Below are 18,678 nucleotides of genomic sequence, written 5' to 3'. Positions count from 1 at the left end.
GTGTTTTCGCACGATAATATGATCATTTTGTCATTCTATAATGGTAAATTTGTCTCATTTCTGAGTTTAATTTGTTTCTTTGTGGGTTTTTTGTGTGTGTGGGAATGATGGGAATAATGAGGGTTACTAATTTGATTTTAGGGTTAACGGGTTTCCTTCAAATTCTCTGAATCTTGTGTCTGATGAAGCTGTTGTCAAACGTTAGGAGGAAGATGTTGAGAAAAAGGCCATGGCCATCAAGATCAAGACATAGAAAATGGCATCAACATCATCATCTTCATCTTCATCTCTATCTTCCTTGGACCTGTTGGCTGATGTAGCAACCCAACAATTAATAGAGTTGCTTTTGGACGTAAAGACCGTTATTAAAGAAATGATCAACTTCTTTGCTGGGAAGGGAAGGGAACAAAGGGTTTTGGCCGACAAGCAAGGTTTGAGTTGAATGACATTTTCATTCCAAAGAAGAAAATGAGCAGACTTAGTCCTTTTTCTCTTAACATGAAAACACTAAAAAGGAAGAGAGAATGTTGTGCAGATCCTAATAGTTCCAAGAGTGGGAGCCATAAAAAGAAGAAAGATGAAGGCCAAGGCACCATGATTGGGATTGCCAAGGCAAATAACTGGTTATTCCACGTCAGTGATGTTTCCCAGCTTCGCTTTTGTAACACCCCGACTCTAAATTAAATTCCTAAATTAAATTTCTTACTTTAATTAATTTTGAATTTAAGGATTTACCCTTGGAGTAGGGGTATTTTGGTCATTTTCTTACCCGAAAAGAGTTTGGAGCAATAACTGGTATTTTTGGGTAGATCGTATTGAGTTGAGTCCGTAGACATGTAGTAGGCTCGATTCGGAGTTGTAACGAAGAAGTTACGATCAAAACATCGACAATGGCAAAACTGTAAATATTTCAAAGTTGATTTTTAAAAACCAGATCTCTCTCTCTCTCTCTCTCCCCTGCGAACAGACCCTCTCCCCCATTTTTTTTCTTCTCTCGTGACAGCACCTTCACGCCTCTACCATCGCCACCACACACCTCCAAACTGAGCGGCACTGGTTCCGTTGGAACCACCACACTTCCTTCTTTCCGTTCCAACCCACCGCCACCTAGATCCGCCGTTGCCGTCGCCGGAAACAGCCACGAAATGAAGTTGTTTTGACAGTTTTTCAACAAACTTTCTGCCTCTCGTTCTCTCTCATTTCTCCACCAAATTTGACGAGTAAGGTATGATTTTCTACCTATTTTCCATGATCTAGCTGATGGTTGGGTAGGATTTCGTTAATTTTGAGCATAGGTAAATTGAATTTCAACTTAGGGTTCGGCCAGTTTTGGATTTCCAATTCCGGCCATCTCCGGTCACTTTTTGGGGTAAGCCAAAGAACAAAAGTGACTCCAAATAGGGTGTTGTACTTAGGATAGGAGTCTTGTGCCGAGGTGTTGAGTTTTTCCGACGAAGGGTTATCGCTTTGGACACCCACGCGCTGCCAGGGCTTGTGGCGGCACGTGGACACTGTAGCAAACTTGCATTTTTGTCCCAATGCGATCTTCTGGTTGTCACGAGTGAGTAGGATATGGCGGATCATGAATCGGAGCCCCGGATGTTCCAATTCAATAATTTAAAGTTTGAAGATTTTTCGATAACCGTTCGATCGTAAGCGATCTAACCGTCCTTTTCGGACCAAACTTACGGGACATGTGTCTTAGACCTTGTGGAACTCTTAGGAACTTCCTGTTTGTTCCGTTCCTTATACACTTGCTAGAAACCCGAGAAATTAGGATTTTAATTCAAGTTCTCGTTCGAAACACTTTGTATTAATCTCGTATTCGTATTCTGAAATAGGTACTCCGACCACACATACGCAGCAGGCGGGACCCTCTCAGGGTCAGGCAGTGTGGGACTACTTGTGAGTGGACTTTGTTTTCAACTTATAAGCATGGTTTTATAATGAGAATTTTATGCATATGAATTAAATAGTTATTGAAATGCATGTTATATTTAATAGTTAAATTCTTTATTTTCACAAAGTATTGGTAATATATTTTGGGTTTTGACATATTTGAATATCTTGAGTATGTATATATGGATTTTGAGAATTTATATATATGTTTGGCTATGTGTGGGGTACTTGGGTTGTTGAGATGAGATTTTGGAAAGTGATGAGTATAGAATGTCAGTTTGGAGTGCTATAAGCACTACCATATGTACCTCCCCAGATTTGGAACTTCGATACGGACACTTGAGATACTTGGAAATGTCGGAACCCGGGGCATCCTTGACGGGATATTGCTGTAGACCCTTGATTGGGTAGTCCGCGCTCGTAGGATTGGTCACAGACGTACGAGTTTTGAGGGTATCGACTGTACGTGCTGACTGAGAGTTAGTTCCCCAGTTGGACGGCTCATTCCCTAGTTACATGGTGAATTGAGGACTTTCCATGAGGACTCTGCCATGGTGACTAGTCAAACAATCCCCCAGTTAGATTGTTTCCCCGGTACAACTAGGTGTTGGTCATATTTATATTATTATTATATATGTACATATATCTCTTATATTATATATATATATATATATATTTACATATGTATATAACTATTTATTCATTCTTGTTTTTCGGTAAGGATACTTCCTTGCCGGTCGTGCCAATGGGTACGCTCTCGAGAGTTTGGTTTGAGACTTATAATATTTAATTGGTGGGTTTGTTTAGTGTTCTGTTTGGATTTCGGACTTGGCATCCGGCATTGGTTTGGTTTTGACTTATATAAATATTTATTTGATTTTGATGATTTGGGGATGCTTTCGGATTTCTTGCTTGGTTTATTAAACAGTGGGGTTATATTATGTTGGTTTACACTGAACTGAACTTTTTTTTTGTCCACTCACATTTTTCTGTTTTGCGCCCCCAGCCAGTAGTCGACTAAGCTCCGCAGCTGAGCTGGATCGTGTGCTCACAAAATATATATTGAGTAATTACTAAGCTCCGCAGTAGTCGACTATTTTTAATTAATTACTATATATTGAGTAATTTATGAAATTAATTAAAATATTTAAATACTAATTATTCACAAAATAAATAATAATTTAAATATAATGAGTAATTAAAGTAATTAAATAAAGCTAATATATTTCTTAATTACAAATATTAAACTAAAAAATCTAATTTTGTTTTTTAAAAATAAAAATACAATAGGTATATTCAAATAAATATTTTTAAAGAATATAGCCATTATATATATTTCATTCTTTATGTATATAACCTTCTCGAATTATTACCAAACATAGGCAACAATGATAAAACATGTGAAGTGTCCCTAGGCATTGGGGCCATTTTTATTTAGTTTGTCTCTTAAGTTTGGGCATTGGTCCCCGTTTCATCGAAAAAAGAAAAGACATATTATATGATGACAAAGCAAGTCCTTCCATGTAATATGAGCCCATCAGTTAATGAATGAAGCCATAATTTATAAAGTTCATGTTCACATCCTCATCTAGCTCACCCTCTATCACCATTCAATATATAGCTCACAGTCTCACCTCTAAAAAAATGCGTAACAAAGTGATACTTCTCATATTAAAAAAAAAAAATCATTTTAAATCTCCCATTTTCATTGATAAATAATTTAGAAGTGAAATTTTTTTCAAGAAGCGTGAGATGGGGACTCTAAAAGGAGGGTTGTGGCCAATACAGGTTGGTTCAGTTGGTAAGATCCTTGTACTGTATGTCGCCCCATCAGTGTTTGAGTCTCGCTGCCAACAGTTTTGTGTTTGGTGGGTAATCTGTAAATTCCTCTGTAAAACCAAAAAGATCTGGGGTTTGCCTTGACCTTGCGTGTAGGGGTAGCCTCTCCATCCCCTAAACTTTTGTTACCAAAACAAAAACAAAAAAAAAAAAAAACAAAAAAACGAGGGTTGTGGATCTTAGCTAGCGATGCCTTTGCAGAGAGGCCCCAGAGGCTTTTCATAGCAAAATGATAAGCAAATGATGAAAGCAGTCGCGTCAAGTGCAAGCATATATAGATGGAAGATGTAACATGAGGATGAAACACATTTAAGTCCATAAATATCATAGAGTAAATTCCAGTCGTGACTAAATCCCTTACCATTGTTCAACACAATAAATAAGAACATTAAGCTGGTGTAGGTTAGATTAGTTGGCCAAAAACAGTGTGTTTGCCTCCTTGCACTTGAGTTTGATTCCCTCTCCATAGTTTTGAATATCGTTTTGTCAAACAAAAAATGAGAAAATTGCTTGTGCAAAAAGATCTATATAATTAAGCATCAAAGGACCGTTTTCGTCTAATACTTCTCTATTTGATTGATTTTTCAAAAGTGCGAATTCATCCTTAATACAAATTGGTGTAGTGGTTAGATTGACTAGTTCACACTTCTTTACTGCTTAGTATTGTCTCCCACATACTTTTATTTATTTATTTAATTATTATTTTGTGTGCGCCCTAATGCATTACACTTGGTCCTCAAATCAAATTGGTTCTAATTCTAAACAACAACATGCCCAATAATGTCAAATCACAGTGGAGAAGAGTGCCTGGTGGGTGTTCTTCACTCTTGAGCAGCATATCCCTATCCCTCCCAATAATGTCAATCCATTATATGTTTTCTTTTTTGCACCACCCAACGATGAATGTTTATCTTGATTGATATTGATTGCTTGCTAGCCGCTATTTGAAGTTGACATGCACAATGAAATTTCATGACCCCCGCTGCAACAACATACACACATACACCTTTGATTTGATTTGATTTTCATTGTTTTATATTCACAATCACCTCGAAAATACCTGAACATCGACTTGACGATGAAATGTTCTTGACGGATTTTCAATCCTTAGATCAAACACATGCACAACCAAATGAAACACATGGTTTTGTCCTATAAAAAATGGTCGATGTCATGAAGAATAGTGACGGAGTTAGAATATTTAGATTGGAGGCTAGAAATTTAAAACTTAATTGTAAATAGGTTTATTATATTTAATAGATGCTAACACTAACTTAACTCTTAAATTAATGAAAATATACATCAGTCAAGTACAATAGTTCTTTCTCATTAATTGTCTAGCAAAACAAAGAAAAGTTTATCATCGACTAATGTAACTATGGATTGAAGAGAGCATCATGACAATATTACGTGTGATTACCTATTATTCGTATTACACAACGACATGATTTTTCTTACTCACAATTATCAATCTATCAAACTATTACTCCAAATCAAGGGTTCAATGAAAAGAAGAAGCAAAGGCAATTAATTAGGAAAGAAAAAGCGAAGGAACAACATAATTGCATGTGAAGAACTTAGAAGAATTTTGTTTCTTCTTTTTTTGATATAATTATAGTCAAACTCACTTAGAACGAAGCCACTTAAGGACCACTGGTGCTAACATCCCTAAAACTTTCAAATACATATACAATAACATGTCATTGCATATAAATATTACAAGAAAACTTTCATATTTATATTAGTAGCTCTTCCAAACATGTACATAATATGTGAGATTTGGTAAACTTTGTAAAAATCAATCCAACCAAAGCTTATTTTGAGCCCCCCAAAAACTTAAAATCCTAGCTTTCTTGCTCACTTATATACGTATGCACTGATGAATTTACATTATGACTATGCATGGAATTGGCTAATGTTTGTTTGGCGTTTCAATTGGGTGGGTAGGTTCACCAAAAAATCAAAGTTTTCTACAAAATGCCTCAAAAAGGTTGAGGCATGGCAGAGAGCCAAAGGCAGCTGACATGCAAGCTTAATTTTGTCCCGAATGAAGAAAAACTAATGGATACGCCATTGCACTTGCAGCTTACAAGTGTGGTCCGATATTTATTACAAAAATGTGATATGTGTTGCGTTACGGTTTCATTCCATAAGTGATGTCACTTTTTTTAAAGATAGACACGTGGTCGATAGGGTGTGTTTCGTAACGTAACTCTTTTAATTTTCTTTTCCCAAATTTTCTTTTTCTAGGTGGATAATAATTACTTGAATAAAAGAGGGGAAATACCAATTATACCCATAGAGCCGGAGCACATTGGCGACAATGGCACGGTAACCAGCTCACCCCCATGCTCAAAATCACAAAATCCTTTTAGGGCTTTCGGGGATTTTGGGGCTGCCGACAACGACACTCCTACTACGCCACGCCGAGTCGCCGAGTGATTTGTGATTTGCGCGGTCTCAAGACTCGTTTTAGCGCAGTGGTATAAAAGCAAATACGGATAAAAAACAGGGTCAAAGAACACACAGAGCTTTGTCTCTCCCCTAGTCCCTCTCATATGTCCCGTTTTCTAAACGTTGTGATTAACGGCCTCCCTTCTTCTTCTTCTTCTTCTTCATCATCTTCTGGGTTTCATTTTGGACACATTCAATTCAACCTGTGTGTCCAAGAGAGCCAGAGGCTGCTGAGGCAGGGCGTCTCTACTTTTTACCCTAGTTAACTCTGTAAAACGGCAAAACCCCCAGCTAAAGTCGGGTGATTGACAAAGGAGCTCGACTAGCTCCAACGGAGACCATAGCCGTGCCCTAGCCGTAGCCTTTGATCTCTCACCATTGCCCACTCTGTTTAGGTAAAGAAGGAGCTCGTCGAACTCCAAGTGTACGCTTCAAATTTCAAAATTCCTAATTTCCCTTGCATTTTTTGCCATTTTTTCTCACTCTTCCTTCTTCTTTAAGCCCCTGTTTTGAGCTTAATAGCGTGTTATTGTTATCAAAATCCTATCTTTTATCCATATGTGATCGCGGTGTATTAGGGTTTTGGTTCATTGCTTAATGATCGTTTGGTTTTAGTAGAGGGCTACTGTGATCGTGCGATATTAGGGTTTGAAATTGTAATTAATGGGGGCGTTTTGAATATGAAAACGATGGTTAGTTTATTAGGTTTTTCTGGGCATTGTTCTGATAGTAATTGCTGCTACATGGCTATCTAACTTTGTTAAGCTCGACTCTTGAGCTTTCATCCAACTGTCAGCATTATACTGATTTTCCAAAATCTTGGTTTTGCTTGGCTTAACTTATGCCAAACAAGCATTTAAATGATTGATTTTTTAGTGCGCCAAATTTCAACTTTGTGGTTAAAACTGAATCTTTATGTTTAATTTGTCTGTAGGTAGATTTTCGAGTGAAAAGTAGCGCCCTTTTAACCATTCCCAAATGGCATGGACGGAGAAAGATGTTGGTAATGGGAGAGATGGGAACTCAGTTGGAGAAAATGGATTCTTGGATGGTTCACATCCTTCTCCTAGTACTAGTGGCTCTATCGTTGCTGTATCTCCAGTAGGGAAGAGATTTGAAGTGAAAGATGCTCTGTCTTATGCCAACATTCTTCGCTCGAGGAATAAGTTTGCTGATGCTCTGAGTCTTTATGAGACTGTGTTGGAGAAAGATGCCGGAAATGTGGAAGCTCATATTGGAAAAGGAATATGCTTGCAAATGAAAAATATGGGAAGGCTCGCATTTGACAGTTTCACGGAAGCAATCAGGTTGGACCCACAGAATGCATGCGCCCTCACACATTGTGGTATTTTGTATAAGGATGAGGGCCGCCTAAGGGAGGCTGCTGAGGTATGCTCCCCTTACTTAACTTACTATTTTTGTCTAAAAGAACAAAAAAACAATAGAAATTTCTTTGGTGAGTAACAATACAAAGGTGCTTGGCACTTCGCAGGCCTACTGCAATGCTATAGTGTTTGTTTATTAGAGCCCAACCACCCTTTTCAATGCATTACTAGTTACTGAGTGTATGTATAAGAAATGAATAAGTACACTTGATTGTCCATTGATTTCAATGATGACATTTAACTATTTTACTCTAGACCTTTGAATGGATCCTGTCCAAGTAAGGTCGTTTTGATGATATATCTGTTATCTACTACTTTTTTGTGCTTTGAGTGATTGATAAATCATGTTTAAAACTATGAAATATTACCAATTAACAAACAAGTTTGCTTGGAACAGTCATATCAAAAGGCTCTAAAAGCAGACCCCTCGTACAAACCTGCTGCAGAATGCCTAGCCATTGTATTAACAGATCTTGGAACTAGCTTAAAGCTTGCTGGCAATACTCAAGAGGGACTGCAGAAGTATTATGAAGCTTTGAAGACAGATCCACACTATGCTGTAATTTCATATTCTCTGTCCTCCTTTCTAATGGTTTCTACCCTTTTTTATTCTTCTTGTTTTCTGTTCTTACAGATTTATATTCTTACCTCACTCTGTAAATACAGCCTGCATATTATAACCTTGGTGTTGTCTACTCTGAAATGATGCAATTTGACACGGCCCTTAGTTGCTATGAGAAGGCTGCACTGGAGAGGCCGATGTATGCTGAAGCATATTGCAACATGGGTGTCATTTACAAAAATCGTGGTGATTTGGAGTCTGCTATTGCTTGTTACGAGAGGTAGTCTAGTGTTTTTATTCTATTGGTCGGTCTAAGTTGAAGCTTGCATAGATAGCTGTAAATCTTGTTGATGGTTATATCTATGCTGATGCTATGCTTGCTTGATTGCTATGCTGTCCTAGGTGTCTTGCTGTTTCACCAAACTTTGAAATTGCAAAGAATAATATGGCCATAGCCTTGACAGATTTAGGAACAAAGGTGATATCTCGTCCTTTTTATTTTTTGGGTTTTCCTGCCATATTCATTGTCTTGTTGTAATCAATTATGTTATCCTCATCACTTTTCTTCTAGGACTTCCATTTTGGTTCTGCTACCTATTTTGTTATTCGTGATCATCATTGTTTTGTTGGGCTTATTTTCTAATGATTGGTTTGGTGTAACTTTTAAGAAGTGGCTGCTATTTTTTGTTTTTGTTTTTAAAAAAATATTGTGCCGAGGGCCCAAGAGAAATCGTGTCCTAGAAGGCAGTGAATAGGTCTGGTCAGATTTATCGCACTCTCCTGTCACTAGTGTAGATGTTTCACCGAGATGGATTTAATCAATCCTCAATGATGAAGATATTTTTCTGGCAAAGCTGTGGCACTGGCATCATGGACTCAAAATCAAACTTTCCACCAGGACAAATTAGGTTATTGGGTTAACCCAACTCAAATTTCTGTTGAATCACCTGGAAATGAGAATCAACCCACTAATTACTCAACTACACAACCACAGAAAAAAAATCCTAGGCTTTTTACCACCTAAATTTTACTGGTAGCATGTGCCTGATAAGTTGGCAGTTAGCTGGTCCATGTCGGTCGGGTGAGCCTGGGGAGTGTTATGCTTGACCAAACTTAGATTAGATTTGTATCTTCAAGGCTCTTCTAAACTCTTCAAGCTGTCTACTTAATGATTTCTTCTTGACTAGTTCAAGTGAACACATCAGGCATTTGCCAATCCTAAGAATATTATATACTAGCACCAAGGACATAGGTTGTAACTGGTAATTATGAATTTAAAATTTTGACTAAGTATTAATTATGGGAATTTGACTTAAATAAAAGAGAGATTAGCTGGTGAAAATCATTGAAGCATTTTGGCAAAGAGTGTATAGAAGTCCTAACTTCTTAGTTCTCCTATTTAAAGAGAATGCTGTTGAAAATGCAGAAATATTTTGTTTGCCGCTCATCAATTAGATGTGTCAGTCAAGGGGGAACTATATGAGTTATGACTTCAATTTCATTTGCTCTTATTTTTCGTTGCTCAAATAGTTCAATATCCGAAAAGGGTGTCTGGACTCTGGAGATCTCATCATAGTGTTTCTTCAACATTTTTAACTCGATTCTTTTTGTTGTCCATCATCTTACTTAACTCCAATCAGTAACATCCATGAAGAAATTTTGGTTGTCAAACCTGATTATTTTATTGACTTTGGGTGAGATAAACATGATGGTACATATTCGCTGCAGTGACCCAAATGTTTTTCTGTTCCAGAGTCTTTCCTCAGATCTGTCTGGCCTATCTATTTTCCTTTCATTTATATGAAACACACCCTAACTCATTTTGAAGACATTCTCATGTTCCCTATTTTCCAATGATGATCAAATTTCCAATATTTTTATTATCTGATTTTGGATTCAGTAACATGTTTGTTAGGTTAAATTGGAAGGTGACATTGATCAAGGTATATCCTATTACAAGAAGGCTCTTTATTATAACTGGCATTACGCGGATGCTATGTACAATCTTGGCGTTGCTTATGGTGAAATGCTAAAGTTTGACATGGTAAGTTTTTATTTTTATGAAAGGATCTCTCTCTCTCTCTCTCTCTCTCTCTCTCTCTCTCTCTCTCTCTCTCTTGGATATATTTTCTTTATTGGTTAAGTCAGTTCGACATGGCGGTGGTAATCATTTTTTGTTTGTGCAGGCCATTGTGTTCTATGAACTTGCGTTCCACTTTAATCCCCATTGTGCAGAAGCGTGCAATAATTTGGGAGTAATATACAAAGATCGAGACAACCTTGATAAAGCAGTAGAGTGTTATCAGGCAATTTTTGATACTTGTACAAAAAAAATTCTTTCTTTTTTCTCTTCTAAAATACTGATTGAATGATGTTACCATCATCACTTTTGTTATCATCATCGTTGGTTATCCATTTGCAGTTGGCTTTGTCAATCAAACCAAACTTTTCACAGTCGTTGAACAATCTTGGTGTTGTCTACACTGTCCAGGTTTGGTTTCAATCCCTTCTAGGTGTCAGACTCTAGAATGTCTATATATCATATATCAATGACTGCTCTTTGCTATTGGCAGGGTAAAATGGATGCTGCTGCAAACATGATTGAGAAAGCTATAATTGCAAATCCCACATATGCAGAAGCATATAACAACTTGGGTTGCTCTCTTTTTCTATGACTCTCTGAGTTTTTCCTTCACTGAGCTTTTGCCATTCACATTACTCTTAGAGACACTATGCAAGATTTGGGCGTTGTGATTGTTTTTGTATACGGAAGTAGTTCTGTGAGTTGAATTGTAGCAACTCATAATGGAATTGGTATTATGCTAGGTATTTAAATTGAGTAATCTGATTTGTTTGAGAGTTTATCATAGAATTTATTTGACAACATTTATTACCTGTTAAATGTGTTCTTAGTTTATTGTTTCTAATATAATTTAATCCGTCTTAATCCAGTTATCAAGCTCGGAGCAGAGATTTGCTTGCTATTTTATATAAAAATTAGTCCTGAAGATGTGAGAGGAAATTCTCAAATTTGTTTCAAATGCCTCTGCTTTTGATTGTTTTGTTTCATTTTATTGTTGATGGGAAAGTGTTCAACTCTTAATGTAGTCTTTAGACCTTAGGCTTTGAAGGGGTAGTTGGGATTTGAATGGATCTTAATTCCAAATTCAAATATTCCCAGAAGCAAGATTGTATATATACAAGAGCTTCCATTGAGGGGTCCCTCAAATAAGCTTATTTGAGGGACACCCTTGTCGGGCCCACTCTGCATTGTATTTCACTAATCCAAACCATCTATTTTCTAGATATTCATTCAAAGATCATCTCTACAAAAAATCACTTGAATCTGATATCATTTGACCACTCAATTAAATTATTGAAATTCAAGTACTTTCTTGAAACACTGTGTTCATTGATTTTGTTGGTCTCAATTAGATGCCTTAATGATTTTCAATTTGCATGATTTTTTGCAAGGATGATCTTTGAATGAAGATGTGAAAAATAGATGGTTTGGATCGTTGAAATTTTTTTCATAGGGGACCCTAAAGGGTGTCCCTCAATAGAAGGGGATTGTATATATATATATATATATTATATATCATTTCATTGAGTCTAAGAGGATGGATCCTTCAAAAGGCAGAGTCTAAGAAAATAAGAATTCGTACATATAAGAGAAAATGCCAAACACCTGCTTTGACCCATATTGAAATCGTTGTTTACTACTTGGCTAATGTAAGGATGGGAAATTTTATAAATAGAAATGGTTAAGATATTCTTCAGATTTTATTCATAGTGAATTTCGAATTTCTGTACTTGTTCTATTGTGGTGGGTTATGCCCCATTTTCTTTTAATTATAAATTTTGTTGTAAATTCATATCTGTTTATCCTTTTTGTGCAGGGGTTCTCTACCGAGATGCTGGAAATATTACTCTGGCTATTGATGCGTATGAGCAATGCCTAAAAATAGATCCTGATTCCCGGAATGCAGGCCAGGTATTAATTCTCTACACTCTCATACGATTTACTCATGTGAGTGCTAAAGGTCTTTCAATCTGTTTGCTGTGGTTTATATCTGTAATCTTTGTGTCAGTGAAAAAAATGTCAAACTTGGTAGTGGCATGCTCCAGGTTTGATTGCTAATGGAAAATGGGATAGATATTAACAGTTCTGACTTCTGATATGAAACTCATTGGTGCACTGCCTTTAGATAATGCAATAAATGAGTATTTATTTATTGTTGGTGCTCTTGGTCTCTCTTATGGCTGAACCTGTTATTTGCAAGTTTTGTTTTTAATCTCTATATGGTTGACCATGGTCTTGCAGAATCGATTGCTTGCAATGAACTACATAAATGAAGGACATGATGAGAAACTTTTTGTGGCTCACAGGTCTCAACTAAGTACTCTTAACTTTGCATGATTTCTTTTCCCTTCTCCTTGTTCAATGAATATACTAAACTTCTAATGAAAAAAAAGCAAGTATTGATAACCACGTTTGTATATTATAAAGGTATAGCCTAGACTTATCAAATGTGTAACCTATTTATTTATATATTTTTTAATTTTTAACATTAAGTATTACATTAGGCTATACCTTTATAGTAAAGGTATATTATAAATGTATAGTCTAGTGTAGCGGTAATTGTAGTTTTCCTATTGGCTTTTGTTTATTATTTTTTATGTTCTGTTTGTCAATTCACAAAAAGAATCAGTAATTGTAAATTTGATGATGCTTAAACTGAATTTATGTACATGCAGGGACTGGGGTAGACGCTTTATGAGGTTATATCCACAGTACGCTTCATGGGACAATCCAAAAGATCCAGAACGACCCCTTGTGATCGGATACATATCTCCTGATTATTTTACTCATTCCGTGTCATATTTTATAGAAGCTCCACTTGCCCATCATGAATACGCAAAGTACAAGGTGGTGGTTTATTCTGCAGTAGTGAAGGTATCTTTTTTCTTTCTTTTGTCAATTTATACCTACATTCATCTATGGGGGTCGTGCATTTTGATTTTAAAGTATGTTCATGGTTCCTGTGTGTCTTACTTTTTCATTTGCATATTTTGCCAACATTCTAATTTGCTTTCAATTCCCATTACAACTCCATTCTAAAGCCATATGTTTGGTGAAAACTCATCATCTCTCTCTGTATGTGCCTTAGTTTTCCTCAACCGTTCGCAATACACTGGATGATCATTAATGTCTGTATCCTTCTATTTTTCTGATTTCCTCTCTCCTGTGCTATTCATTGATTGGTAAATAGAAAATTTTGTTGCTTCACTTATGAGTTTTGACACCCATGTGGAGCTCCCAGAAATCCACACCTGGTTCTACTTTGACTCCTGGAAAGACACAACGACCACTTAAGACTGTGTGACGAAACCAATCTTTTCATTGTCTATTTTCACTTTTGTTTTTATATGCTGCATGTTACATGTATCGTTGCCAGTGTGTTGGTTTCTTCCTTTCCTTTTACCACTGTTACTGTCATTGCCACTTTCTGCATTGTTTAATTTTGCAATGTTAACAGTTCACACCCTCTACAACAGCCAAGAGCCACCACCACCAGCATAACCACTAAGTTCACCTACCATAGGCATTGGTATTGCCTCCATAAAGCTTGCAATTCTCTCATTTTTGTAAAGCTTGGGCCTCCAACAAATGGCCATCTTTACTATATCCAAGTACATTTGGTGCTTGCACTTTTTCCACCACAACTATTGTATTTGTGAATAACGCCACGATCACCGCCAACACTATCTTGATTATCATCAGTATCTATCATCTCTTCCACTGTTCGCTAACCAATACTCTCCTAGGATGTGCAAAAAGTTACTTGGTTATTGCTTCACTGGTCATAAATTCTCATGTTCTCTTGAAATTGTGATTTTTATTTTATTTCAATGTTGTATATGTTTCTTAAAGTCTTATTGCTTATATGGAAAATACTATTTGAGATGTTTTATTGTTAGATAGTTTTACCCCACAGACAATTTGGAATTGATTTTTATAAATGTCACAGGCAGATGCCAAGACTATTAGGTTTAGGGATAAAGTCTTGAAAAAGGGCGGGATTTGGAGAGATATATATGGGATTGATGAAAAGAAGGTTGCGACCATGGTTAGAGAAGATAAGGTTGATATCCTGGTGGAACTTACTGGCCATACTGCTAACAACAAATTGGGAACAATGGCGTGCAGGCCCTCACCTGTTCAGGTATGCTGAAAGGTGTTCTGATTTTTCTATAGCATATGAGTTTAAACATTCTTGTTATTGTTAGTTTGTGCAATTTTTCTTTGTTGACTCATATCTTATAGTGTACAGTATATAGTGTATTGCAAATCTAAATTTCTTTTTGGCCTTGGAAAATCTGGAAGTGGAGCAATGTTAAAAGAGCATCTTTATCCTGGAATAACCATATGATTTTCCTATTTATTGTACAACTTTCTAAGCATCGCGAGTTGCTTTATTTATTAAAACCTGATTTTTTTTTCAGTTCAAAAAACAAGGGCTTCACATCAAATTTGTTCCTTTTGTTGTCACATACCTCACTCATTCACTGTTTGATTGCGTATTTGTACTGGATCATGTGCTTAAAGTAGCTAAACCTGCTATTGCTGGATTTACAGGTGACCTGGATTGGCTATCCAAACACAACTGGTTTACCGGCAATTGACTATAGAATCACAGATTCACTGGCGGATCCTCCTGATTCAAAGCAGAAGTAGGTCTACTACTTTTACTCCTATGATTAGTACTCTTGTTTTTTCTGAATTCAAGCATGAGTACCCGCTAGAGTAGGTAGTACCATTACATTTTTATGTAACTTTGATCCTTTTTTTTTTTTTTTTTTGGGTAGGCATGTTGAGGAGTTAGTTCGATTACCAGACTGCTTCCTGTGTTATACACCTTCCCCTGAGGCGGGGCCTGTTTTGCCCACTCCTGCTCTTTCCAATGGCTTTATTACTTTTGGCAGCTTTAATAATCTGGCAAAGGTATTGCCTAGGTTGTTTTTATTGTATCAGATATATAGCTAAAACCATAAGCAACTAGATTACTTATCATATAATAAATTCTTGTTTCTTTCGGAAAAAAAGATCGTACTTTTTGTGTAATGCTTTGCCTCACTCCTCTTTTCTTCTCTCTTATTAGATCACTCCAAAAGTGTTACAAGTTTGGGCGAGAATTCTTTCTGCAATTCCAAATTCTCGTCTTGTGGTGAAATGTAAGCCTTTTAGTTGTGATAGTGTGAGAGAGAGATTTCTTTCAACATTGGAGCAGCTGGGGTTGGAACCACTACGTGTTGATCTTCTACCTCTAATTTTGCTCAATTATGATCATATGCAAGCCTATTCTCTCATGGACATTAGGTAAAACTAAGATATATTTTCTTACATTTGGAAGACAGTAGTATGAAAGTTGCTTATATATATTGTTTATTTATCTCTGTTGGATGATCACTTCCTATACCTCAAACCTTTCTTACATCGTGTGGTTGTCTGAGCCTTCTATATTATCTATGGAGTTTGAATCCAAAATGTGAACTGGTTTCCACTCTGGATCTTGAATTAAATAGATTATGTAATATAAAAAATGAACATAGGAAAATATTTTAATTTGGAAACAAGAGACTTGATCTTTCACAGTCGTAACTAAAGTTAAAATATGTGAATTGAATTATTTTATGAATGACTCTAAAAATAATGATAGAAATTAACAAAAACAAATTATGTTTGTTAGGGGAAATTAAAGGCATTAAAAATAAGAGATCTTTTTATTCTTTGCAAAAATTGTTCAAGACATGAAGGTTACCCAAAAAAAGTGTGAATTGAATTGGTTGGGATGAGTTATAAATCACTTACTTACATGCCTATTTGGAACCAATCATATGAATGTTAAGATACTATAGTTACTAATTACTAAGTTGACAGTACTTTTTCTAAGGGAATGATATAGCATTCTATGATGTGTATGATATTATCTTGGTGACATATTAAATAAGTTGAGATAATTAGTTATTAAAAATCTTGGTTAGGGAAATTGCTAGGGTATTCCCAAATTCGTAAGACATTGAGATATTTAAATCAAAACATAGTTAATGAATTTAAGCTTTTTAGAGATGGTGAGATGCATTAATATCATTATAATTATTATTATTTTTCAATGAGTATGAAAGGAGGGCTACAATATTGGGGGAATAAGAGGGAAAACAGAGAAATTATCTCTTAAATGGTATGGTATAGTTGTAATAATGATATTTATGCCCAATGAATGTTATACGATATTAATGTTTTTATTTAATTTAATAAGGGGTTTTTTTTAATGGAGTGTTTTACGATATTTTTCTGTAGATGGAATATTATATAAAAAAAATCAGTCGCCTCCTTGGATAAGGTTTACTCATAGCTTAATGACTACTAAGGAAAGCAAGTAGAACAAATCAGTTGATTCCTGAACTAAAATAGGGATCCTTCTTTCTTCCTCTTGCATGTAATGCTCGAATTACAGTCAGCATGTGTTCTTTTAAAGAATTAGTCAGATGTCTAAAATCAATTGCATTGTTATGTACTGAAAGGTGCTTTAAACTTGTCATTGGGTATTTCTTTATTGCATTATAGCTTTGCTCCATGTTTGTCATTGTATGTGTGATTGCAGAGGTAATGCTACTTGTAAATATCACTTTTTGAACGGTTGTTTTGCATGGAAAAAAGAGATTTGGTCAGAGTCTTAGGACAGAAATTAGAGAACCATTTGAGAATTTATGATGTGTATGCAATAAAGTCTCGCTGGATTCATTTATGCTAGTCCTGCTGGTTGCACATTTTAGTGACGGTTTCACTTGTTTATTGTTGGATCTTGTTTGGAGGTTCTGACCCAAGTTATCTTCTCTGTATGTAGTTTGGATACTTTTCCATATGCTGGAACAACCACAACATGTGAATCTTTATATATGGGAGTTCCGTGTGTTACTATGGCTGGTTCAGTACATGCGCACAATGTTGGTGTTAGTATTCTCGGTAAAGTTGGTAAGGAATTTTTCTTTCTGCTTTCTGCTTTTTATTTTTTTTTAATCAATGTCTACTGGTGTATGGTTGCACGGGAGATTACTGTTTTGCTTCATCTGCCTTATGGTTGGTATGCATATATTTTGGTTTATGCTATAAATGCATAAACAAAGCCAATAGAAGTATGAGATCATATCTCATACATGGCTAAGAAGAACTGTTATCTTGTGGAGAGGTAGATTTAACTATCCTAGTATTTGAGATATAGTGGGATAAAAGAGGACAATAAAATAAACAATATATGAAAAATAAATGCCTTCATTGGGGTGGGAGAGCTCATATAGCCACAATCTTCTAAGTATCTCCACACTGTAACAGGTTCATATACATTTTTCACACCTCACTAGGCAAATAGTTTTATCAGTTTAGAGATCAATTCTCTCGATATCGAACCTTTGATGGATGTGTGCAAGTCTTTCTTTTGGTAATGTCTAATATATGTGTGTTCTTGCTGATGAGTTCAGTATTGTTTAACCGATTAAAGTGGACTTAATACAGGGTTGGGAAATCTGATTGCTAAAAATGAGGATGAATATGTCCAGTTGGCAGTGCAGTTGGCCTCTGATGTTACAGCGCTTTCAAATTTGAGAATGGGTCTCCGGGACCTTATGTCCAGGTCGCCTGTCTGTGACGGACCAAAGTTTACCCTTGGGCTGGAGTCAGCATACAGGAACATGTGGCACAGATACTGCAAAGGTGATGTGCCATCACAAAGGCACATAGAAATGCTACAACAGGAAGTAAGCACTGAAGAGCCAGCTGCTGAAATCTCTGAGTCAACAAGTATTACAACACCAAGAGAAGGTCCTCCTGGATCTATTAAGACGAATGGATTTATTCCTCTTCCACAGCCTGTGCTTAACCTCTCTACTTGTGAAGAAAATGGAGGAGTCTGATGGGCACATATCGGAGGCGTTTGTACGGGGATTTGTTTGATGGGAATCATATTGCTTTTCTGAGTGAATTGATCTCCTATGGTATATTTAGTCGTGGCTGCCTATAGTGGATTGAGTCCGGTGGTAACTAAGGTGGAAGCACTATGTTTACTCGCCTAGGATCACATTTTTTGGGAAACAACTGCTGGCAGCATTCGGAGTCTATATATTATTATCTGCGTACAAAATGAACAATTGAAAGAGGTGATGCTATACACTACCAATGAAAAAGAGGTGATACTATGAATTGATATTTTAGGTGGCTGCCAGCAATTTTTCCCGACTATAGAATTGTGTTTGTAAATTTTAAGAGAATTTTTTACTTATTTTAGGATTGCTTGTATGATTTTTAAACAGCAAAGTTGGTGAAATTACCTGGTTTGGTTACAATGGAATCCTGTTTATCTCCCAAAAATTCAAAATTGTACGATTTAATCATTTTGATGGTGGCATGGGGGTTAAGTGTTGCCAATCAGTTCTATGAGATGGATGCATTCTTGTAAATGCAGCCTGATATTTTAGCACGTG

The 18,678-nt window shown here is 36.2% G+C and overlaps 1 protein-coding gene across 3 annotated transcripts; it reads left to right on the top strand.

Annotated features, from left to right (window-relative positions):
- Window positions 1–6,175: 6,175 nt before the first annotated feature.
- On the top strand, window positions 6,176–18,588 carry LOC117633811 (probable UDP-N-acetylglucosamine--peptide N-acetylglucosaminyltransferase SPINDLY). Of its 3 annotated transcripts, none has more exons than XM_034367600.1 (18): window positions 6,185–6,587; window positions 7,127–7,581; window positions 7,975–8,136; window positions 8,244–8,419; window positions 8,542–8,617; window positions 10,055–10,183; window positions 10,326–10,445; window positions 10,562–10,630; window positions 10,713–10,794; window positions 12,039–12,133; window positions 12,464–12,528; window positions 12,898–13,096; window positions 14,172–14,366; window positions 14,780–14,874; window positions 15,010–15,145; window positions 15,303–15,520; window positions 17,049–17,176; window positions 17,714–18,588. In XM_034367600.1, the coding sequence occupies exons 2-18, from the start codon at window positions 7,171–7,173 to the stop codon at window positions 18,109–18,111; spliced, it is 2,754 nt and encodes a 917-aa protein (XP_034223491.1). In that variant the 5' UTR covers window positions 6,185–6,587; window positions 7,127–7,170; the 3' UTR covers window positions 18,112–18,588. The 3 variants fall into 3 exon arrangements, with proteins under 3 accessions (XP_034223493.1, XP_034223491.1, XP_034223492.1); XM_034367601.1 differs by having other exon boundaries at window positions 6,241–6,616; XM_034367602.1 differs by lacking the exons at window positions 15,010–15,145; window positions 15,303–15,520 and having other exon boundaries at window positions 6,176–6,587.
- The last annotated feature ends 90 nt before the right edge of the window (window positions 18,589–18,678 follow it).

The sequence above is a fragment of the Prunus dulcis genome, chromosome 7 (assembly GCF_902201215.1).
Source record: "Prunus dulcis chromosome 7, ALMONDv2, whole genome shotgun sequence".
In the NCBI taxonomy this organism is placed as follows: domain Eukaryota; kingdom Viridiplantae; phylum Streptophyta; class Magnoliopsida; order Rosales; family Rosaceae; genus Prunus; species Prunus dulcis.
Note: the sequence above shows the minus strand (reverse complement) of the source record. Positions and strands in the feature narration are given on the sequence as shown.

Excerpts from the sequence above, each read along its gene's own strand:
- LOC117633811 (XM_034367600.1), top strand. The coding sequence starts at position 7,171 with ATGGCATGGACGGAGAAAGATGTTGGTAATGGGAGAGATGGGAACTCA. Across the intron at positions 10,184-10,325 it reads AAATGCTAAAGTTTGACATG|GCCATTGTGTTCTATGAACT; the intron begins GTAAGTTTTTAT and ends TTGTTTGTGCAG. Across the intron at positions 12,134-12,463 it reads ATTCCCGGAATGCAGGCCAG|AATCGATTGCTTGCAATGAA; the intron begins GTATTAATTCTC and ends ATGGTCTTGCAG.